Genomic DNA, 24,095 nt, shown 5'->3' with positions numbered 1-24,095 from the left:
ACAGGTGACATGCTACATTTACTAATTCCAGCTTCTGCATGACTATTAAAGGTGCAGTAGCCCTGGCATTTTTCAAAAAAACAACAACAAACAAACCCCAAAACCATTCAGTTAAAGTTAAATCAAAGAAGCCACATTGTGCATAGCTACTGGAGTGGGGGTGGGGAATGATATGGAAATGAAATTACTCCTAGATTTATAATAATGGATATGATTCTACGATATAGAATTATTTTTAATACATCAAAGTCATCGCTTCCCCGTTAAATACGCAGAGCAATCCTCTATGTGACTACTCAGAAGTTAGTCCCATTGACCCAGGTAAAAGGGTAGAGCATTGCAGCCACAGTTTTATCAACGTTAATGATTTTTAAATGAAATAGTAAAAAAAGGGAAAGTATCGTAAGAGATAGGATTGGGCAGGAAATGTGTCAGCTTCTGAGTCACACAGAGCGCTTCTCAAACAGGCTCAAGTGGAAGCTCATTCATTCGCTGCTACGCCTTTCATTCACCGCCTTTCAGAGCGTCACTGGAATTAGGCGGGGCTTAGCTTGCTAGAGCCAGTCGCTCGAAACCAGTCGGCTACATCGGCCTACGCGATTGGACGAGGAGCATGTCAGTCACACAACCTTCTGCGGACGTCACAATCGAATGCACGGAGCGAAGGCGCGGCAGAGTCCAATCCGTAGTTTCTGATTGGTTGGTTTGCCTGCGAAACCTTCCGCCTTTGGGCGGGCAATTCACTCGCGGGGTACGATTTAAAGGGGAAGCAGCAGCCGGAGCCCCAGAAACGAACGTGACTCAAAGGTGAGCCTGGCCCAGGCAGAGTGGGCCATCCCAATAATCAAGCAGGGAGCCTTAAAAATAATAAAAGGAATTGCTTCTTTCCCACCCCCCGTGCAGATTTCCAGGAATTCCCTCTTTTCCATGACGTAGCTACGAAGCGACCTGTGGTCCACGGAAGCTTGCGCCCTATTAAAGTCGTCTCTCTTCCAGGTGCCACTGGACTCTTCGTCGTTTGTCCCCATCGGCCCGCCTTGCCCATCACTTCTCCCGTTTGATATAAGCACTGCCCTTCTAGATCAGGCCAAAAGGCCATCTAGCCCCGGTCTCCTGTTTCCAGCTGGGGGTGGTCAGATGATGCTGGACACGATTAAAAGCAACAGCCCTCCCACCGCCTTTCAGGAGTAGCTAGAGTGGTGCCCGCCACATCGTTCAGTTCCAGCTCCGCCAGCCCCAGCCAGTGTGGCCAATTGTCAGGGATGATGGGAGTTGTAGTCTCACAAGCTCTGGGAGGGCACCACATTGGCCATCCCTGTTTTGGAGGATCAATAAGCTACTAGTTAACAGACCCTCCAGATTCAGGGATACCGTGCTTCTGAACCTGGAGGGTCTACTAACTCTTCAACCTTGGATCTCCAGATGTTTGCTTAAGGTAAAGGTAAAGGGACCACTGACCATTAGGTCCATTCGTGGCCGACTATGGGGTTGCGGCGCTCATCTCACTTTATTGGCCAAGGGAGCCGGCATACAGCTTCCGGGTCACGTTGCCAGCATGACTAAGCCGCTTCTGGCGAGCCAGAGCAGCGCATGGAAACGCCATTTACCTTCCCGCTGGAGTGGTACCTATTTATCTACTTGCACTTTGACGTGCTTTCAAACTGCTAGGTTGGCAGGAGCAAGGACCGAGCAACGGGAGCTCACCCCGTCGCGGGGATTTGAACCACCGATCTTCTGATCGGCAAGCCCTAGGCTCTGTGGTTTAGACAGTGCCACCCGTGTCCCGAGGGTGATTCTTCAACCTTGGATCTCCAGATGTTTGCTTAGCCAATGGCTAATTGGTGGTGATTTGAGTTGTAGTTCAGCAACATCTGGGTACACAAGGCTGAAGAAGTGGTTTAAAAAAACCTGCCCATGATGGATTTGTCTAACCCTATTTCAAGCTGTCAGAGTCAAGGGCCACACCCGTGTTTATCTTGATGCCATCCTCATGTTCTTAGGAACATCCTTGTATTCTTTACCAAGTCACATCACTTAGCTCAGAGCTGCCTACACTGCCTGGCAATAGTTCTCCAGGGTTTCACCTGGAAAAGCCAGGGATTGAACCTGTGACCTTCTGCGTTCAAAGCAGATGCTCAGCCACTGAGCCACAGACATTCCCCAAACTATGGTCCTTCCCTGTGTACATTTTTGTAGGCATCTGCTGTAGGTTGTGTGTGTAAAAGAGCGAGAATATGTAAGAAGTGAATCCGTGGCTGTCGGCATATACAATGTTTAAGAACTGGTGTCTGAGTTTGATTTTTCTTCCTCTTCCCTCCCTTTCCCCTTTTCCTTGTGTGTCACGTCATCGTACAGCTTTTGTCCTCCGTATGCTGAAGAGTCACCGCTCTATATCCTGACCTTGGATGCCTGAGTTATATATTAGGACTCGCCTCTTCCTGTGACAGTGATTTGTTTTAAACTGTTTTTAATATTGTTGTACTGCGCCCTGGCATCTTGTGGTGAAGGGCAGGTAAGAAATCAAATAATTAAATATTATCTGAAGAAATTAAGCTGGGGTATTGGAGGTGATGACACCTGTAATGTTCAGCTTCAAATTCTTTCCAAAAAATCAGTGCACTCAGGTAAATCTTCCCCCCACTTTTCTTGCAGGCAGAAGGCCATGGACAATGAGGTGGGTCCACAGCCGCAAGGCCACCCGCTCTTTGGAGGAGCCTTTTCTGCTTTCCTCCCTCCTGGAAGCCTGGATGTCAGGTACGTCAGACCCTGGGGGCAGCAGTTTGATTGAGGGTATCCTCACACCTAAGTTCTTCCAGCAGGGAGTTCCCCTTTGCTTTGCCCCTAAGCTAAGAAAAGAGGGTGATAGAGGGAGGTAAAGTCTTTCCTGCATTCCCTTGCATTTTTTAAAAATACAATACACGATTAGCTTGTGGATTTAATTGGCCTAAGAGATTGTGCTAATTTATAGCTTATATGTCTCTCCCTCCCCTTGCCATCTTTTTAATTAAAAAAAAGGATTGGACGCAATCATGGAAGATTATGAGGAGGAGGATTTTATTTATACCCTGCCCACCTGGTTGGGTTTCCCCAGCCACTCTGGGCAGCTTACAGCATATATAAAACATAGTAAAACATCAAGTATAAAAAATCTTCCCAATACAGGGCTGCCTTTCAGATGTCTTCTGAATGTTGTGTAGTCCTTTATCTCCTTCACATCTGAAGGGAAGGTGTTCCACAACTGAGAAGGCCCTCTGCCTTGATGGGCTTATCAATGGCTATCAGTCATGATTATGATAAATGGAGCATCCATGAGCAGGCGCAGTATACCTCAGATTACCAGGTGCTGGGAGGAAGTGGTAAAGTGTGGCTGTTATCATTGGGGTCTGCTTGGGGCCATCTGGTTAGGCCCTGTTGGAGCAGTTCTTTATCTTCTTGACATCCACAGGGAGAAGGCCTTCTGCCTGGTTCCCTGTAACTTTTCTTCTCGCAGTGAGGGAACCAGCAGAAGACCCTCAGAGGAGGACCTCAGTGTCCAGGCTGAGCGATGGGGAAGCCTCATAAAGGGTGCTGATACCTTTAGCCCACCTACACAACCTTAACAAACTCAGGCCAGTCTTACTTGATTCTCCCATCTGACCCAACTTTTCCCCTTCCAGTGAGATGCGCCAAGTCCCTGATAACCAGGAAGTCTTTGTTCACCCCAGCACGGATCAGAGCTTCATCGTAGAACTTCTGGAGTACCAGGCAGATGTCCCCGACGAAAATGCTGCCAGGTTTGTGATGGGAATTGCAGTCCTTTTGTTGCGAAGCCGAGTAAAGTTTTGCAGGAAGAACCCTAATCCTAAACTGACTAACTGAGATTTAAATACAGTGGTACCTCAGGTTACATACGCTTCAGGTTACATACTCCGCTAACCCAGAAATAGTGCTTCAGGTTAAGAACTTTGCTTCAGGATGAGAACAGAAATTGTGCTCCGGCGGCACGGCGGCAGCAGGAGGCCCCATTAGCTAAAGTGGTGCTTCAGGTTAAGAACAGTTTCAGGTTAAGAACGGACCTCCGGAACGAATTAAGTACTTAACCCGAGGTACCACTGTACACACTTCACCTGCTCAGAGAAATCTCTCTTATCATCACACGTAGAGAGGGCTGATTCCCAACACTGGTGTGGGGGAAAATCATGAGTTTTGTACTTGTATATCTTCCTCCAGACCTTCATAAAACGTTTTCTCCCTTTGGGCATTTATCTCATGTAGTTCTGCATGAGGTTTAAAAAACAAACAAAAAGCAAGCAGGGAAGCCTATTTATTTCATTCCACGCAGGAATTGCTTCCCAGGAACCGTCTTGAAGCAATTTTGCAATAATAAATGCAACAATATGTCGGGCAGATCACCATGCAAGGCCACTCTTAGCCTGTAGTAACAGAGCAAAGACAGGAGAAGGGGATGTAGCTCAGTGGGAGAGCGCGTGCTTCGCATGTACGAGGTCCTGGGTTCAACCCCCAGCATCTCCAGATTTTTTGAGGAGGGAAGAAACATCTGTTCTTCAGCACAGCTTTCCTGAAATGTGCTGCTTTTTCTTTTTTTAAATCCCTTTTTAAGACTTTACTAGGGCTGTGTTTCTTCGTTTAAAGCTGAATCTTATCAAATCTGAAACAATTTGAGAACGGAACACAGCCATTTTTTCTGGACTTTGCGATTCAGTTCTCTAACCAACCGTCGTTTATGGAAAATGCATATATATGGGGAAAGTGTGTGCATACAGAGTCATGCATTAGAGGGAATTATGAAAAGAAATGCATTCCGTTAGGGAAAGTTGCTCTCAGAAATGTTTCCATTAGAACTGCATATGAAAAACAGACTGGAAAAATGAGAAATGAAAGATCCGAAATAGACCAATCTTCCCATCCCTGCTCTTAACGTGCTGTTTTGGAAATGCTAAAACATTTCCCTTCTTTTTTCTCTGCATCTTTGGATGGTTATTAAGGCAGGACAAAAATGGAGGTTGTCCATGGCATCTTATGCTCTTCTAGCGATTTATTTGAACTGGGGGAGAGAAGAGAATGATTGTGAAAACATCCCACCAGCAGGGAAGTATAGGTCACATCCACACCATAGATCTAAAGCACTCTAATGCCGTTTTAATTGTTGTGGCTTCCTCCCAAGGAATCCTGGGACTGCTAGTTTCTTGAGGGTTCTGGGAAATTAACTCTGCGAAGAGTATCCTAACGACACCTTAGCGCCCCTAACAGACCAATAATGAGAAGAGTGACCATGTGGTGGCACAAATCAACCAACCTGAGAATGGGCAGCATGTGGTGAGCCAGGGGATGTAGCTCAGTGGTAGAGCGCATGCTTTGCATGTATGAGGTCCTGGGTTCGATCCCCAGCATCTCCACTTTTTGTTACTCCTTTCTGAGCAGGGAATAATAATAATTTATTATTTATACCCCGCCCATCTGGCTGGGTTTCCCCAGCCACTCTGGGCGGCTTCCAACAGGATATTAAAAACACAGTAAAAGATCAAACATTAAAAACTTCCCTAAACAGGGCTGCCTTCAGATGTCTTATAAAAGTCAATAGTTGTTTATTTCTTTGACATCTGGTGGGAGGGCGTTCCACAGGGCAGGCGCTACTACCGAGAAGGCCGTCGGCCTGGTTCCCTGTAACTTGGCTTCTCGCAGTGAGGGAACCGCCAGAAGGCCCTCGGCGCTGGACCTCAGTGTCCGGGTAGAACGATGGGGGTGGAGACGCTCCTTCAGGTATACTGGGCTGAGGCCGTTCAGGGCTTTAAAGGTCAGCACCAACACTTTGAATTGTGCCTGGAAACATACTGGGAGCCAATGTAGGTCTTTCAGGACTGGTGTTATATGGTCCCAGTCACCAGTCTAGCTGCCACATTCTGGATTAGTTGTAGTTTCCAGGTTACCTTCAAAGGTAGCCCAACGTAGAGCGCATTGCAGTAGTCCAAGGGAAATGACTGAGGGGCTGTTAAGGAGATCAGCCTAACAAAGGGAACTGGTCTGACCGGTTCAGCAGCTGCTTCTACTAGATTCCAAACCTCACCAGCTACAGAATCACAGGTCTGGAAGTGACCCACAGATATCATCCAGGCTCTTCCCTAGCCTTTAACGCGCCCCCCCCCACATCTATCTGTATCTCTATCTATCTATCATCTATTATCTATCTATCTATCGCCTGCATTGCAGGGGGGTGGACTAGAGCTACAATTTCCAGAACTCTCAACAAACCAGTGGTCTACAATTCTATGATTCCAACAGTAGGTATGTTTTGATAAGTGACAGGTTTTAAACTATAGTTTCCTTTTTAATGCAAGTTCAAACTTTAAAAAAAAAATCCTTTCCTCACCTAGTTGGCAGCAATGTGTTTTCAGAAGTTTTCTTTCATTTCCTTTAGTGGTAGATATTTTAGTGGAGACACTGCAGACCCAGGAAGGGGATGTAGCTCAGTGGTAGAGCGCATGCTTCGCATGTATGAGGTCCTGGGTTCAATCCCCAGCATCTCCAGGTTGGTTCTTTTCCCCCTATTGCTGGGTGGCTTTGTGTGCATCCAGTGCGACTGGAACACAGGAATCATTTTCTTTTTTTAAGAAGATACTCTTACACACTACAGTGGTACCTTGGGTTACGGATGCTTCAGGTTACAGACTCCGCTAACCCAGAAATAGTACCTCGGGTTAAGAACTTTGCTTCAGGATAAGAACAGAAATTGCACAGCGGCAGCAGGAGGCCCCATTAGCTAAAGTGGTGCTTCAGGTTAAGAACAGTTTCAGGTTAAGAACGGACCTCCAGAACGAATTAAGTTCTTAACCCAAGGTACCACTGTATATTTTTAAAAAAATAAACGCTTTAGCACATACACACATGGGTGTTGCGAAAATCAAGTAAATAAATAAAAATACTTAACTAAAAGCAGAAATTGTAGAAAGGTTTTGACAGATTTTTCTGAGCACTTGGGGTCCAGAGAAAGGTAATTTTGGCAAGACATTTCATTCTGAATCTGCTAGACAGAGCAAGGCAGAGGATGATGACAGGTGAGTGTTTAGTCCCCGCTGTCCCGCCCCCCCCCCGAAACGTAAATCCTGGCTATTTCCATGCATACACAGTGTTTCTCTGCACCCCTGGAGTGGTGGCCATTAAAGACAGAACAGAAAGCGATCCGATTTTTAACTGCTTCTAGCAAATATGTGCTGCAGAGTTAAGAAAGGATTTACAGTGCGGTCCTTGGCAGGTTTTCTGGGGCGTACGCCGGACTGCGATCGGGGGTGCTTTTCCCCAGGGGAAGTGTCCCTATGCAGGACTCCAGCCTTAAATGTGTTTAGGCAGGGAGAAAAGCCTAAAACACATGGAAGGAGAGGTGATCCTTAGAACTGCCCTAGAGGTCCTTAATGCTAGAATTGAACACAGCCAGGATGGAGGCTCTTTCTCTGCTTCCGTAGATCCTGGAGGCTACATTCTGCCTCCATGTTCAGAGGCAGTAATGCTTTTAAATACCTTTTAAATGTGTTTGTGGGTGGGTGGGGGTTTACAGTTCAGTTGTTTTTGTTTTAACTATTTGTGCTTTTGTCTCTGTGAACCACCCTAGATCCTCCGATGAAGGGCAATATATAAATCTACTAATTTATAATAATAATAATAGTAAAAACCAGAGAGTACTCAGCAGCTGTGGAACCAGGGGATGTGGCTCAGTGGGAGAGCGCATGCTGTGCATGTATGCAGTTCTGGGTGCCATCTCCACTTTTTACTCCTTGCTCTGCAGGCAAACGAGAAATGTAAGGAAGGAACTGCACAAGAACCTTCATGTAAATCATTCAGTCAGTGTTAGAAACTGATATTATGAAGGCTAGGAGCTAAATGGCACCTTAAACCTAGGTTATGGGTGCAACAATGGAATGTCTAGGCACGCTTTTTTTTATGTAACAAGAATACAAACCTGAAAATGAACCAACTGCAGCTGAATTATTACGTTCATTTTTCACATGGTCTAGTCCAGGGGTCAGCAAACTTTTTCAGCAGTGGGCCGGTCCACTGTCCCTCAAACCTTGTGGGGGGCTGGATTATATTTTGAAAATATAATAATGAACGAATTCCTATGCCCCACAAATAACCCAGAGATGCTTTTTAAATAAAAGCACACATTCTACTCATGTAAAAACATGCTGATTCCCGGACTGTCCGTGGGCCGGATTTAGAAGGCGATTGGGCCGGATCCGGCCCCCAGGCCTTAGTTTGCCTACCTATGGTCTCTAGTCCTTCCCCTGCCCACCCCTCCTGATATTCTTAAAAGGGTCTCTTCTCCAGTCTTCAGAGAGTAGCTGGAAGTGGGGAGGCAGGAAAAAGCTCCTCCTTTCCGTCCACTCTGCAGTTTTAATCTGAAATCTTAGGCGCAGTACTGCACCCAGAGCTCAAAACTGCTCGCACTAATGAGATTCCCTGTCGTAAAACGCGCCTAGAACAATGGGAGTTTCGAACACTGCATTCAGTTGGTGGAATCCAAATTTGTTGAAACCTAAGAGGGTAAGTGAATGTCAAGCATAAATGAGTTTCTGGATCTGTTTGTAGCTAGGTGTGTAGCTAGGTGTGTCCCACTGCCTAGGTAGGTAGGTAGGTAGGCAGGCAGGCAGATAGATAAATATGCTCCTTCTGCTTTGATAAGAGACAGATGCTAATTTCTAGCTTCCTGTTTTAATGTAACCTGAGGCTTAAAGATCCCTTCCTCACCCAGCTGGCAACAATGGGTTCTCAGAGACACATTTAGTTTCTTGAACAATAGATGCTTTGGTGGAGGCCTCATAGAATCAGGAAGGGGATGTAGCTCAGTGGTAGAGCGCATGCTTCGCATGTATGAGGTCCTGGGTTCAATCCCCAGCATCTCCATGTTCTTCTTTCCTTTTAAAAAACTGCCCCCCCAAAAAAACAATTACAAATACAGAAAACTATAAGCATGGTCTTCTCCAGACACGCCCCCCCCCCAGTATCCCAATTATCCAGTATACCCCAATTATCCAGATTGCAGTATGAAAAAAAGACAAAATGGTTGGCAGCGTACAAATGAACCAATTAGCAATGACAAAGTCCCAGGTTTGTGGGCAGTCTTTGTCTCACAGGCATAGAAAAGTACAACTTTAGTTTTAGGGGCTTTCCGCCTACGATTTGGGGGTTTGCCCAGAGTTCTTAACATGGGGTACAAAGAGGATGGTGGTTATTTTTAAACCGAGCATATGCTCAAGGTCAAGGTAGGGGGTTGGACTAGATGACCCCTTTCAGCTCCACAGTTCTATGATTTTATGCCTTCAAGCTTGCAGGTTCTACTGTTTTACAAAAACCCCAAGATCCATCAACTGGGTGGATAAGACGTAGCCTTAATAACACACACACACATCAGGATTTGTTTTGAGTACTAGAACTGAGCTGAGCTCACAGTCCCTTCACAGAATAACCCCATTCCTGGTTATTGTTTCTTCTTTTCAAGAGCAACCTAATCTGAAAAAAGGTGGGTGGAGTTGGGCGCTGCCATTTGTTCCTGCCCTTTTAAAACAATTGGGAGTCAGGCATCCTTGCTGATCTGTGGCAAGCCACCCTGCCCCCCACTCCTGTTCTAGATAACATCTAAAGAGACAGAATGAAGAAGAGCAAACCCCCCCGTTTTCAGTGTGTGGACATTTAACATCCAGGGACCAGTGGAAGAATTTTTCAGGCTTCCAGTTTTCAATTGCTGTTCTTCAGTGAAGGACCTTTAAAGGGAGACTCCACTGCGAAACAGCTGAAATAGAACTTAACAGGAAGTTTGATTTTCATAATATGGGCATGAATTGAGACAATGGTCTCGCTATAAGTATTAACCATCTTAGGGTGACTGAGTTATTACCAAAATGGCTGCTGTTGTGGGCGGTACTTTGCATAAGTTTTATCTTTAATCGGATTGTTCTTTCTGCATTTTATCGCGCTTTGATCGTCACTGCTTAGAACTCTTCCCTCTACACCCATTAGGACAATAACACACTGTTGCCATATTATGAAAGACTTAACGATTTAGTTTGTTTCTGTGCAATTTTTCATTTCACCTTGACTCTCTTTTGTAAGGTGAGGAACAAATGGAACAAACCATGAGAGCGCTTCCAGCCTGCAAGAGCAGGAAGTGGGGATGTAGCTCAGTGGGAGAGCGCATGCTTTGCATGTATGAGGCCCTGGGTTCGATCCCCAGCATCTCCAGTTTTGCCGAATCTCTGCCTGGGAAATGCTGGATGGAATGTGAGGCTTGATCTCTGCTTACCTATAAGATACTGTAGGTCACCTGTTGGTCTCTTTCCATGACTGAGAATGGTGTTCCTATCTTTCCCCCCTCCCCTTTTCCAACCAGGTATCACTTTGAGGACATAGCTGGTGCTTCTGCCAGCTCTGAGATTTTGAGCCAGGAAACGTTTGCTCCCCATCTCCTAGCTCTGGAAGGCTGCAGCAGCGCCTGGGGCCTCATCGCCCGCCAGCTGGTGGCCAAGTTTGATGAGGAGGTGGGTATCAGGGCTGCCTGAATAGAACTTATCAGGAACTTTGATTCTATCAGTATAGGCTTAAATAGAGACAGACGTTTCCCACCCCAATTCAGGTATAAATTACCCTAGCAGTGTTTCCTGGTTATCAGTTGGGAATTTTTCTCTCAAGGATTGCTCAAGTTTTCTCCAAGGTCTGCTCAGGGGGGCAGAGGGGTTGCTTATTTATTTATAAAAATATATCCTGCTTCGTCATTAGGAGGTGGGAACCAAAATGGCTTACAGCAAGAGTATTTATATATAATAAATAAAAAGCATGCAACAAGTTGAAATTAAATGCCTCCTGAATTTTTTTCCATGCCATCCAATTTATGTAGGCAATCAAAAAACATAGTTGATGAACTATGTTTTTAAATTGCCTACATAAATTCAAAGGCATATAAAAATTTCCAGCAGGCATTCAGTGGTTAAAACAGAAGGTGTCTGCTTAGAACTCTTTTTGGAAGAGGGACTCCAAACTTTGTTTCCTCCTCTTTCCCCTTTCTCTTTCTTTTCACTAGAGGTGGGATAGGGAACTTGTGGCCTTCCAGACACTGCAAGACTCCCATCCCTGATCACTTGCCACACTGGCTGTGGCTGATGGGAGTCCAAACAGCAGCTGGAAGGCCACAGGTTCCCTGCCCCTCAGCCAGAGCCTAGGTAGCTCAGTTGGTAGAGCATCAGACTTTTAATCTGAGGGTCCAGGGTTCAAGTCCCTGCTTGGGCGTTACCCGTTTTTGTGACTGAGTTCAATCCCCAGCACTGCCAGAGAAGGCTAGGATTTGGAAGGACCAATTTTTAAAAGCCGAGAGAGGGCGCTCTTTTCAACGTTCCTCTGCCAATTCCACCTGCAGTTTGTTACGGGTGTGGGGAATTGTAGCTCTGCGATGGGTAAACTACGTTTCTCATGTTTGTTTGTTTTTTACACTCTCATTTTCTTGAGTAGTGTCTTTGCATTTGGAGGTGGGGGGAGGGTGCTAGGTGATCAGAAAACAGAAGGCCGTTCCCAAGGGCTTTGATGACTCCCTTTTCGCTTACAGGCCAAGAACGAGGTGACTCTACATTTGGTCTTGCTGCGCTTGCCCCAGTACGGGACAGACCTGCTTCTCACCTTCAACAACCCCACCTTTATCCAGTGAGTATTTGCAGACTGAGGACCACATTCGCTTCTCCCTCTTCTTCATCCAGGCAAGCAAGGACGCATTGACCAGCCAGGCAGAAATACTTGAGGAGGGCGTGACTGGGGAAGAGTCTCAAGAGCCAGAAAGAGAAGCTGGGAGGGCAACATTTGGCCCCAAGGAGGGCTGAAGTTCCCCACCCTTGCTGTAAAACAGATACAGTAAAAGCTCTGCTAGGCAGGCTCCTGGTCATAGCTGTCAACTGTCCCTTATTTGGCGGGAACGTCCCTTATCCCAGCGCCATGTCCCGCTGCTGTCCCTTATTGATGCTGTCCCTTAAATTTCCCGGGTTTCAAAGGAAGCAGCTCCTCTCCCTCCCTCCCTGCCGGCCAGGGAGGAGGGAGGCTCCAACTGTGTTGCTTGGCTGTGTTGCTCACCCAATAAGGAGTCTAAGAACGACTGGGGGGTGGAGCTTGCATGCCTTGTGCCGATCAAATCGGCCACGTTGCCTGGGGACTCGCCTTTGCTCAGCGCTTCCCAGCGGAGAGGTGACGGTGGTTTCTCTTGCTGCATCCCCTTTGCCGGGTTGCTGTGCTGTGGGAACCACCGCTTGAGGCTTCGTTTGGCTGCTGGCTGGGCTTTCTGCCTTTGGCTCGGAGGGGCTTAGAAGCTGAACATACCTGTGCTTGGAAAATCCCTTATTTTGGCTGCTGATCCCTTATTTTCAAGGCTGCTGGTCCCTTATTTTCAAATCTGTAAGTTGACAGCTATGCTCCTGGTGCAGGGCTTTTTAACATCTTAAAGGAAATGTGCCAGTCCTCATGGAGGAATTCTGCATTGCTTCTTGAACACACGGGCACAGCAGAAAGGCACTTTGCAGAGGTGGTAAAGAGGCAGAGGCTGGCTGTGTGTGTGTGTGTGTGTGTGTGTGTGTGTAAGAGAGAGAGAGAGAGAGAGAGAGAGAGAGAGAGAGAGAGAATGAATTTGGAGTACTCCTACAGTAACACCCCCCTTCCCTTTTTTCCTTCGGTGCCAGTCCTCTAAGCAGCAGCGCAGCCCCAGGAACAGAGGTTCCAGCTTCTCCTTCTCAGCCTCCGTGGACAGTGGAGCATTTCCACACCTTCGTACGCAGCGTGCGGCTCCTCGACCCTGGCATCTTTGGTTAGGACATCTCCAGGATGCAGCCACTTACCATCTGTTCTGCAGTCCCAGAATCGTTTGGGTGAAGACTCTTAAAGAGGCTACTTCTGGTTAAATGTCTGGATCATCCATCTGCTGCTTCGGCTCTCTGGACATGGACTCCGATTGCCCAAAGGACATTTGCATGGCAGAGGGCGGTTTCGTGGCACCTCCGCTCCCAGAAGGTGGTTTCAGGTCTCCCCCTGCCTTTGGACGATACTGGCCTGCTGTTCTTCCATTTGCCTTTGGAAGGGGGTCTATTCCTCTCAGCTCCAACTGTACCCCACCCAGTTCAGGGAGGGGAGCTGGATTTGTCCTTCCAGGTTGCTGCACCTGTTTGCCAATGTATCAACCACCTTCTCCAACCTGCCTTTTGAATTTCCTGCAACAAGGGTGTTTTGGTGTATCAGTCCGTTAGAACAAAATTCAGAGTCAATTAAAAAAAAACCAAAATGCCTTTTATTTGGACCAACCAATGTTTATAATATGGGGTATAAGCGTTTAGAGTCATACATAGTAAATTCTTGGGTTTGAGGACCAAAAGCAGATGTTTGTGTTTCTTTTATTTTTCTTTCCTACACATCCTCATCCCCCTGTTGTTGTGGATATTTCAACTAAGGTGGTTCTTTCAGACTTCTTTAGGTTATATATTGCCCTGTGCTAGGGTGTCAAGTTGCACAGAGGCATGCTGGGAAAAGGCAGTAACTGACCATCCTTTGAAAATATATAAAAAAACAATATACTTCTAAGTCTTGCATTTAAAACCCAGTCATATATATTGCTCAGTGCTAACTGGAATTCATAGGTCCATTTTTTAGGAATGATGTGTATGGATTGCAAATAAATGTTACTCCAATGATAACTGGAATAAAGACCTTGCCGCCTCTTCTTCCCGGGGCAGCAGCTATTAGAGCATGAGTTGAGCTAGATTTACACACCCTGCCTTGCCATTAGCCATGCTTGCTGGGGCTGATGGGAGCTGTAGTTCGTCAACATCTGGCGGACCAGAGGTTTCCCACACCTGTGGTAAAAGCACTTTTCTTAGCGTTTGTGTGGTTTGTTGCTATACAACGGTGTTTAGTCACAATCGTGATAAAACCCTGGATCTCCTACATCTTTGGACAGCTGTCACTCTCCCCCCCCCCCAGCAGATTTGAGAGGATGGAATCAAAAAGTAACTTGAATTGCCATCTCCCGACAATTGAATTTTAATTCTAGCTGAGACTGGGAGTAGTGGAAGGAGAAATATTGCACTCTAGCGCCACCCAGGGGCTGGCCTATTGCAACTGGATTCTCATGGACACAAGAGGCCTATGAGGCCTACCTACTACAATGGTTGCTATGGAAATGCCTTGTGAGGCTCGGCAGGCCTCTTTGTCTAAAAAACGTGGGGCTGGCCTTGCCAGCCACAAATCTTTCTTTGATTGCTTCTTGCTTGGGGCTGTTGGGCAGCTGGCCATGGACTTAGCAGACCATAATAAGCAACTGACAGAAGGCTACCTTCACTTTGGTGGGCTGGCCTGGGGAAAGGGGGCTGCTTTGGGTGCAAAAATCCTAAAACATGCTCTTCATCCGCTCGCCTCACACAATCGTCTCCTCAGTTGATAAGCTACGGCCTCAAGCTTTGCTATTTGGGGAAGGGTTTTGTGGGCATATATGTATATATATATATTTATATGTATGTATATGAAGCATCTTCCCAAATGTGCAGCCAGCGAAAGAGAGAAAGGTCCAAGCTGGTGAGAACAATCACGGGCAAATTCAGCTGCCGCGTGATGGGTTGCAATGCTCACTGTGGCCCCGGAGCCAAGGTCAGAAACATCGCAGGAGGACGACCCTGGCGTTGCAGATGCGAGGGGAGTTCAAGCAGGCAGCCGGCAGCGGCCGGCACAACTGACATCATCGCTTCTGCTGTGTCCAGCCACTGTAGGACTGGCGTAGCTGGTCCCAAAAGAGGAGGCTCAGGATGGTGTGAGGACCGATCCGGAAATAGGAAGCGCCTAGGCCTTTGTAGATCCCAAAGAAACCTTCCGAACGGATGATTTTGGAGAGGCAGTCAAAAAGGCCCTTATACATCAGGCCCTGCAGCAGAAAGAGAGAAGAAAATCAAGCGGTGTTTTTATTTTTCCCCTTTCTTATAAAACTCGCTGAGGTCTCAATCCAGACTTCAGCTTGTGTTCTCCCACTTTCCCCCGGGGAAACCCAGTCTTTACAGCTGAATTGCAGGAAACATCAATTGGGTTTCTCCCTCACCCCCCCAAAGGATTTTGGGAACTGTAGTTTGTTAAAGTTGCTTGGAATTGTAGCTCTGCGAGGGGTAAACTATAACTCCCGAGATTCTTTGGGTGAAGCCTTGTGGTTTAAAGGTACGGTTTGATGTTACCGTGGTGGCACTTGCAAAGAAACTGTGGGCACCAGGAAACGGATCAAGACAACAGCCAGGGTTGTTTTTAAAGGCAAAAAGAGAGTACTGGAGACGGAAGGAGTTGATTGTGTATAGATAACAGGCAAATATTGGTAGTTTATAATATCAGAAGAAGGATTTTCAAACAAAATCCGTTTTGACACTGGATTATCAGAAGCTTGCTTATCTAAATTCAGATGGATTTGGTTTACGAATTCAGAAGGGGAGAGCTTTCACACTACTTTTGAGAGGTTGGACTTCAGTTTCTGATGAGTGAATGTTTGAAGCGCTCAATTGGTTAGCACTCCATGCTAATGACACCAAAACTCTGGATTTGATCCCTGTATAGGTAAGAATGTCCCCAGTCTAGAACCCTGGAAATCAGCGATGACAATATCAGTGGTTTGATTCGAGATACAGTCAGCTTCCTAAAAGATGTAACTGTATGCACTTTTCCCCACAGAGGGATTTACTTCCAAATAAACATGCATAGGATTGGCCTGCAAACTTATTTTCGCTTTCAGTGAAATCCAGTTTTTAAATCTTAATGGTAATCTTATTAATTCTAAAATGTTAATGAAAGCTTTCAGCTTCCGGGGATCGACTGGGACATCTGAGATGGACAGAGAATGAATGGGGTGAGTTAATAGTGGATCTGGGGGCAAGCTGGGATCCAGACCATGTTAGGTCCCGTTGAAATCAACAGGACAGGTGACTCATGAAACACACACTTAAGCCCCACTGATTTCAATGGTGCATAAGTGCAACTAATTTAACCTGGATCCTTCCCATGGTCTCCATCTTCGCCCTTGTCCACCCTGCCCCTAAAACCCACCAATAGCTCATGCTTTCTCACCATGTTTCTCCCAAGCCATGCTTACCTCACCTCGGGGTCCTACAGGCTGATTGTAGAGGCGGGTGCTGGCCACATCAAAGGGTGTCATGGCGACAGCCACAGTGACACTGCTCGTCATTCCAGCACTCAATGCCAGCAGCCAACTGTCCTTAGGGAAGATCTGGGGATGGGAGATGGGAAGGATATGGGGTGAGTGATCAAGAAGGAGCAGGTGGAAGGGCCACAGCTCAGAGGCAGAACTCTTGGCAAGCAGGAGGTCCCAGAATCAATCCCTGGCATCTCCAGCCAGGGCTGAGAAAGTCACTTGTCTGAAACTCTGGTGACCCACTGCTAGTCAGTGTAGACCAGAGGTGAGGAACCCAGCAACCAGGCCAGATGTGGCCCACCAGGCTATTTCCGCAAAACTGTGCCAACCTGCCATTATATGTGATGACAGGTGTGTGACAGGTAGAGATGTGGGTTGATAGGATGCTCATGCAGCTGGTCCCTCCCTGCAGTACGGAGGATTGAGTTCTCCATACATCTGCTGATGGGCAGATCAGCCCTGCTTAGCTGCTATCTCCTCCACCGTGTTGGCAAACTCTGGGCAAGTCCACCATGTATCAATCACATCATACAATAAGAGCTGTTCAAAGGTGGAATGGTCTCCCTTGGGAGGTGGTGGTCTCTCCTTTTTAATCTTTTAAGCAGAGTTTAGGTGGCCATCTGTCACGAATGCTTTGGTTGAGATACTTGCATTGCATCGGATTCAACTAGATGATCCTCTGGGGGACACTTCCAACTCTATAATTATATGATTCTATGCTGCCAGATTATTAGGAGGTGGGTGGTCCCACCCACCTGTCAAAGTTGGCCCACGTGATGGGTGGAAGGGGGCTATAAAGAACTGGCCCACCAAGACCAAAAGGTTCCCCATCCCTGGTGTAGACAGTGCTGAGCTACAAGGACCAATGGTCTGACCAATGTGGTCATGGGCTCTAGAAGCAGGAATAGTGCAGGAACCATCGGCCGAATGCTTTATGGCTTTGCAGCCCATAAGCTCAGGGATTTAAACTGAGCAGAGAATGAGCATTCTGAGAACCACATGCTTTTATTTTGAAATGAAACATGCACACCCTTTCGGACCTGACCACCAAGTGCAAAGTACCTGGTGGCATCTCAAAAGCAGAGAAAAACTTCCAGTAGATGAGGGAGGAAGAGTTTCAGCATCTTACTCTGCTCCTTGGCACCAGAGCCATTTTTTCTTCTCCACAACAGGCAAAAGTAGAATAAATTTACACAAAGCAATCACACAGATGCACATTTCTTTTGTCTACATTATGTATTCAGTTTACAGGAGGGTTTTTTGGTATAAGATTTGAACCAATGTATTAATTATCTTTGGGACGCGGGTGGCGCCGTGGGTTAAACCACAGAGCCTAGGACTTGCCGATCAGAAGGTTGGCAGTTCGAATCCCCGCGACGGGGTGAGCTCCCGTTGCTCGGCCCCTGCTCCTGCCAACCTAGCAGTTCAAAAGCACATCAAAGTGCAAGTAGATAAATAGGTACTGCTCCGGCGGGAAGGTAATCAGCGTCTCTGTGCGCTGCTCTGGTTCGCCAGAAGCGGCTTAGTCATGCTGGCCACATGACCTGGAAGCTGTACGCCGGCTCCCTCAGCCAATAAAGCGAGATGAGCGCCGCAACCCCAGAGTCGGTCACGACTGGACCTAACGGTCCCTTTACCTTTACCTATTAATTATCTTTAATTATCTAAATTTAGATAATCTTTAATTATCTAAATGGGCAGCAGCACACACAGAATCCTGGCCTCAGCCGTCCTGAACACAATAGAGAATCTACTCGCAACCTGCTCTCCTGGCACAAATCAAGCCCGACTCGTAATGCAAATCACAATGCAAACACAATTAAGCCCTCTGGGAAAGGTTAGCAGGTTGACATCATATGTACAACAAAACCACCAAACAAACAAAAACACACACTTGTATTGATAGATTCTGAAATACACTATTTGAGCTTGAATGCTCAGAGGTGCGAGGGGAAAGAGCAATGTCATCATGACTTACTTAGGGCAGTTATGAGGAACCTTTGCCCCTCCAAATGTTGATGAACTACAACTCCCATCAGCCCCAGCAGAAAAAAACAGCCAACGGTCAGGGATGATGGGAGTTGTAGTTCAGCAACATCTGGAGCACTCAAAGTTCCTTCACACCTGACTTAGGGAGTGTGAGTTCAAAATAAACCAAAGATGCATACCAACCTAACTTTGTCAGGTGTGGGCTGCTATCTTGCACCTATACAACAACCAGCATCTATATCCATCAGAGCAGAGTAGATCCCCAAATCCCACCAGCACCATTGCAATGCAAACCCAGGATGCTGTTGCAATTGCTATGGTAACACACAAAAGCCCAGTCACCTCTACATCTCTGCACCCTCTTTACCTCAAGTCGGCTAAAGAATTCTTTGGAAGAAGAGAAGGTAGCAAGTTGTGTAGAAGAGCCAACCATGACACGAGGTGCAGCTGAGAGCGACCCGCGCCACAGTCCCAGCACGCCGTGCTCTTTGTGGATCATGGTCAGAGCATGGAGCATCCCCTGAGCATGGGAAGAGAGAGAAAACGAGAACCAAATGTCCCCCTGAAACGTCATTGGTCAGTTAGGACTGAAACGTGCAGCCAGTTAGATCGTGTAAAGAGCTTGCTACATCAGGCCAACATCCTGTTCTTACAGGGGCCAACCAGAAGCCCTGGGGAATCAGTTAAAGATATTGTGATATATTGCGACGGGAGCTGCAATTAATTGGATACTCGGTTTAATGATTTCCAATACAAGGTCTTGTACTGTTGGACTCCAACTCCCATCAGCCCCAGCCAATATGGCCAATGGTTAAGGATGACGGGAACTGCAGTCTAACATCTGGAGGCCCAGAAGCTCCCACCACTGGCCAAGACATTTCCAGCATGGGAATATAGAGACTTATTCTGTTATACTTGTAAGGCTGAAGGAACACCATCCATTTAAAGCACATGACTTCCCCCCCAAAAAATCATAGGAACTGTAGTTTAAGGGTGCTGGGAATTGTAGTTCTATGGGGGTAAACGACACTTCTCAGGAGAAATCATGCCCTTGCAATGTCCCTTAAATGTATGGCGGGCACACAGTCTAAGTGTCTTATAAAAGGCTTAGACATTCCGTAGTTGAGTGTTTAATGCAGGGTTTTCCAAACTTGGGTCTCCAGCTGTTTTTGGAATACAATTCCCATCATCCCTGACCACTGGTCCTGCTAGCTAGGGATCATGGGAGCTGTAGGCCAAAAACATCTGGAGGGCCGAGTTTGAAGAAGCCTGCTCTGGTGTAACACAACTCCATCCTGCAATACACATTTTTGCCATTGGGGGCAGCCCGCTGAGAACAAGATACAGGTGGGCAACCTGTGGACGTTTTTGGGCACCAACCCCCTTCAGCCCATGTCCATAGAGCAAATGGCCAAGAACTATGGGAGCTGGGAGTCCAGCAACACACAGAGGGCTGCAAGTCCCCTATCCATTTCCACATGATTACCTGAAGTATGTGAATGTGAAAAGAGAACATCACCTTGTCTCTCTGGAACGCAGCCATCCTCTGTGGCCGCTGAGTACACTTCATCAACGGTGTTGCTGGCTGTTCCTGGTAGTGACCCCCACGGGGAGGCCTGGATGCTGGGCAACCCTGAGGGTTGCCAGGGTAATGAAATCTTTTCATGGGAGATACTGTCCCCTTGGTACAAGCAAGCTGGGACTTCTTAAAGGGCCAGCCTGCCTGGCTAGGTCTCTGAAAACTATCATCAATGCTCTTAAGGAAGGGTCTTAGCTCAGGAGCAGAGCTCTGCATGCAGAAGGTTCCATGTTCAATCCAGGAAAGCCACTGCAAGCCAGTGTAGACAACGCTCAGCTAGATGGACCAGCAGTTTGACTCTGGACAATGTAAAAGACCGAGCGAGCCGCACATACCTGGTGCTGGTATTGGTGCCCTACAGCGATCTCAGCAGCGGACTGAGCCTGGATGTGGGTCTTCACCTGCAGTGGAAATGGAAGAAACGTCTTGTCACAACATAAGGGGCCTATTAATAAAAATGAGGATATGCCTTCCTACAGAGAAATGCCATCTCCGTAAACCAGAAACGACACTTCCGTTCCAGGGAAGTGTTTCTCAGGTGGAATTTTGTTCATGAACCAGGGCATTCAAACGCCTACATTCGAGGCTGTCTAAAATTTCCAAGTACAAGAAAACAGAGTGTGTTACTTAACACTTACACAAACGCACACAAAGGCTGTCCTGTAGCATCTTGCTATTGGCCAGTGTTGGCAGGGAGGAGGATGCAGGAATGGATGGACCACAATGACAAGATGTCCAGAAAGTCAGCATCTGACACTGTGTGACAGATAATGACAGTGTTTTGATCTCAGGGACTTTAAGACCCAGTTGGTTGTAAATGAGAGAAAAATAACAGCTGTGTGTGTCTGTCCCTCCCTGTGTTTTAAATGCTGAGGACTAGTGTAGTGTATGTAGCATTTAAAGGAGGATCTTTTCAGCCTAGGCACCACATCCCTTCTTGGCCAAATCCCCAACAGCCAGCAGCAGTGGGTGCTGTCAGATGGATAAAAAGGGAGTAATTGGAAAGTCATTTTTGACAAGACTGTCCATGAACTTAAATTGGCCTTAAGACCAGTGAGACAAATCAAGACGTACGTCTTGAAGGGAAACTGGGACTTTTCCTATGAATGATTGCGTTGACAGAAAGCCACAGAAGAACTTCAAGTTGGAACTCAGTGATAAATATATATATACATGCCATACCAGCAACAGAGGCTGCTGGTCCATTCGAGCAAATTGGGCACTGTGCCACCAACCCCACTGGCCTATTATTCCTTACAACCAGCCCAAGGCGTGGCATTGCCCATCAGCTTCCTCCTGAGTCTCAGTGTTGCTTTTGTGGGACTCAGCAAGGGGCAGATGGGGAGAAAACTAGAATCAGTGGGCTCTGCTTGCCATTGGTTGTGGTGGTGAACCTACTACTGGTCTCCCTGCCTTGCACCCTACCAGTCTCCATTGCACATCAGGACAGACACATGCAAAGTTTCATGCACCACCCAGTTCTACACAGCACACAAACCTGACTTTCTTGCCACTCAGATTGCAGAATTCCAGATTTGGGAGGACGGAATTCCACCCACCTACCCAACGGCTTGCAACCCCTCCCAGTTCTACACAGCGGCTTGCAACCCCTCCCCATCCATCCCTGTACTGATTCCCCACGCTTTGTGACCCACCATATAGATGGGGCTGCTCACAGTGGCACTGACCACCCCGGACAATGCCCCAGCCATGGTGGTGCGCAGCAGGCTGATGCTCCCGTCGGAGGCGTGAATGTAGCCAGCCGTGTCGGCGATCCCGTAGAGGCCCAAGCGGAGTCCGTTAAAGCCAAACTGGTAAAACAAGGCGGGCAAGAGGCCCCGCTGGAGAGCTGACAGGCCGTCCACCCGTCCAATGGTGTAGAAGGCATGGAAGACGTTGCGGTAATGGCGGGTGTAGGTCCCCGGAGCCCGGAGCTCTCCTTGCAGCTGCATGCGGGTCTTCACCACCTCCAGTGGGTTGGTAAACAGGCAAGCCCCACAGGCTGCCACCCCACTGAGGAGGAAGTCCATTGTTGGGGAGCCGAGTGAGGGAAAAATACGGTTGGGGTGGGTGAGGAGAAGGCAGGCGATGTGGGTTTTCTATGGAAGAAGACCAGGTGTTATAAGGAGTTGGGGGAGGGGGACAAGGGACCTGGATGGATTAGGGGGATATACAAAAAACACTGGACCTTGGTTATAGGTCTCCAGAAGGCCCAAACAGCAATAGCGCTGGCATTAGCAGATGAGAAATGGAGGGAAACAGATGCTGTGAAGGATGGAGTAGAGACATTTATGGAAGCGTCAGCTTTGAGCAAGGAGGAAACAGGCAATCTAAAAGGTCCCAGAAACTTTCAGGCGCTAAGGGTTCAAAAGGGGTGGCAGGCAGAGGGGTGACTGACGATTTTAGATTTCCCTTTTTTCCAGGTTGGGGGCCAGGTGGGGAAAAATGATATTCAAGGAATTGGGAAATTAAGGGCTGGAGGAAACAGGTTTGAGAGGTTTGAAGCTAGAATCTGAAAGGGGTCCAAATAGGGGCGTAATTTGGGTTTGGCGAGGCTAGCAGGGGAAAATGTTATTTTTTAAGCAGCTGATCAGTGGCCAACGGATCCCAGGCTATTTGGGATCCAGTCTCTGGGGAGGATTCTGCTGCACAGGGGCTTCTTTTTTTGGTGGTGGGGGGTAAGGAGAATATGGTGATGGATGGAGAGAAAGGAGCAGGACTTCTGCACCACTAATGGGAGCCGGGATGGAGGACTGCAGAGAAGCCAGGGGTGGTGTTGGGGGGCAACCTTCCAGGGAAATCACAAAATTAAGGACAGGGTGGGGGGGCATTGGGTGAGAAATCTGGGGAGCTGCGGGGTGGGGTCCGCTGTCAGATGAGAAGCGGGATCCCCGGTTCCTCACGTGGCCAGTGCGCAAAGGCGGCGCTCCCACCAAACATCTTCGCCCTTCGCCTCCTCCTCTCCATCTGAGCCGGCGCCGGCTTTGCCAGGAGGTAATACCCGCAGCGGCAGCGATGGGCCACGCCCCCAACCGGCGCAGTTGTCCAACGGCCGGCCACTTCCCACGACGTCTCTCCTCTGGCGCACCAATCGGGGAAGCGATACCTGACGCGCCCCCTCCTTTTTCCTTCCCTGCACAGCCGTGGTGGGCGGGGCCTGTTTAGCCCAGCCTGACCTGAGCGCTCCAAGGGCTTATGAATGAAAACCTGGCGGGTTAAACCAGGACAGGCGGGAGGGGAAATGCGATTTTTCTTGGAGGGGGGGTGTCTGTCTTTCCGCGATCATCTCGTAGTAGAAGCTACTGTGCCAAATTCAATTTCTGCAGAAGCGATGTGGGTATGAGGACAGGCAGACTTGCTCCGGAGTCAGCCCAATGCTGCGTCCAATGGGCCTTAATAAACCGAATTATTCTTATTAGCGCGTAGGATCAGACCCTAAAATCAAAATGCCAAGACTTTCCTTGGGGCGAATGACGATGCAGGAGGGCTGAATGCAGCAAACATCCCGAGTGTGCACCTATCTGCGTCGCTTTCAAGGGCATTGGTGGGCGTAATTAAACTGGATTAAGTTTGCAAGGCGCGCTTGCAGAGGGCACATGCCCTTTGGAGTTCCGGAGCGATGGACAGGAAATGCCGGGGCCTGAATCCCCGCGGCGGAAAGGTGGAACCGAGATCCGCCAGGGGTAGCCAACGTGGTGCCCTCCAGATGGTTTGGACCACACTTCCCATCATCCCTGGCGGTTGGCCATGCTGGCTGGGGTTGATGGGAGTTGCAGTTTAACGAAACCTCTGGCTGGCGCCGTATTGGCTCCCTTTGCAATCGCTCTCCCGGTGATTCCCCGAGGGCTGGGCGAAATACAAAACACGCGCACGCATGCAAAGCGTTTACAGTATAAGCAGGGATGGGGAGCCTGCGCAGCCCTCTTGGCATTGCTGAACTACAACTCCCATCATCCCTGATCACTGGCCATGGGGTCTGGGACTGATGGGAATTAGGGTTAATCCACAGAGCAGGTCCAAGAGATGTTCTGCTCGATGCATTGCTGCCTGCAGAGCTGACGAGCGCCTTCTACCGCACAGGGCCCGGAGGCACGTGAGGCAGGAACCGGCTTGCGGGCACCTCGCTCGGAGAAGCGTACCCCGATGTGTCCCACCCCGGACTTGTACGTAACGAGATACGAAAGAAATCCCCAGACTTAAGCCGCCTAGTAAGAAACGTGGCTGTTTCATGGATGACCGCAGGATCTGAACTCGGCTCCACTCAAGATCCTCGTCTGTTGGAAACATTTCTCATCTTTGTTCTAAATGCGGGGGCTGATCTAATTTGTCATTTTTGGGTAC

The 24,095-nt window shown here is 48.0% G+C and overlaps 2 protein-coding genes across 5 annotated transcripts; one reads left to right on the top strand and one right to left on the bottom strand.

The window, feature by feature from the left end:
* Nucleotides 1-682: 682 nt before the first annotated feature.
* Nucleotides 683-13,384, top strand: RANGRF (RAN guanine nucleotide release factor). 3 transcript variants are annotated; one of them, XM_080977748.1, is made up of 8 exons: nt 735-807; nt 904-996; nt 2,356-2,512; nt 2,653-2,754; nt 3,657-3,773; nt 10,379-10,526; nt 11,585-11,679; nt 12,699-13,384. In XM_080977748.1, the coding sequence occupies exons 4-8, from the start codon at nt 2,663-2,665 to the stop codon at nt 12,826-12,828; spliced, it is 582 nt and encodes a 193-aa protein (XP_080833874.1). In that variant the 5' UTR covers nt 735-807; nt 904-996; nt 2,356-2,512; nt 2,653-2,662; the 3' UTR covers nt 12,829-13,384. The 3 variants fall into 3 exon arrangements, with proteins under 3 accessions (XP_080833873.1, XP_080833875.1, XP_080833874.1); XM_080977747.1 differs by lacking the exon at nt 904-996 and having other exon boundaries at nt 683-807; XM_080977749.1 differs by lacking the exons at nt 904-996; nt 2,356-2,512 and having other exon boundaries at nt 734-807.
* SLC25A35 (solute carrier family 25 member 35) lies at nt 13,278-22,822 on the bottom strand. Of its 2 annotated transcripts, none has more exons than XM_080977740.1 (5): nt 21,410-22,822; nt 20,090-20,155; nt 18,543-18,695; nt 16,127-16,261; nt 13,278-14,923 (listed from the first exon to the last, which is right to left on the bottom strand). In XM_080977740.1, the coding sequence occupies exons 1-5, from the start codon at nt 21,782-21,784 to the stop codon at nt 14,741-14,743; spliced, it is 912 nt and encodes a 303-aa protein (XP_080833866.1). In that variant the 5' UTR covers nt 21,785-22,822; the 3' UTR covers nt 13,278-14,740. The 2 variants fall into 2 exon arrangements, with proteins under 2 accessions (XP_080833866.1, XP_080833867.1); XM_080977741.1 differs by having other exon boundaries at nt 14,777-14,923; nt 16,132-16,261.
* Between the last annotated feature and the right edge of the window lie 1,273 nt (nt 22,823-24,095).

Source organism: Podarcis pityusensis (genome assembly GCF_964106645.2).
Source record: "Podarcis pityusensis genome assembly, chromosome: 13".
NCBI classification, from domain to species: domain Eukaryota; kingdom Metazoa; phylum Chordata; class Lepidosauria; order Squamata; family Lacertidae; genus Podarcis; species Podarcis pityusensis.
The sequence above is the reverse complement of the archived record's forward strand: the minus strand, read 5'-3'. Positions and strand labels throughout refer to the sequence as shown.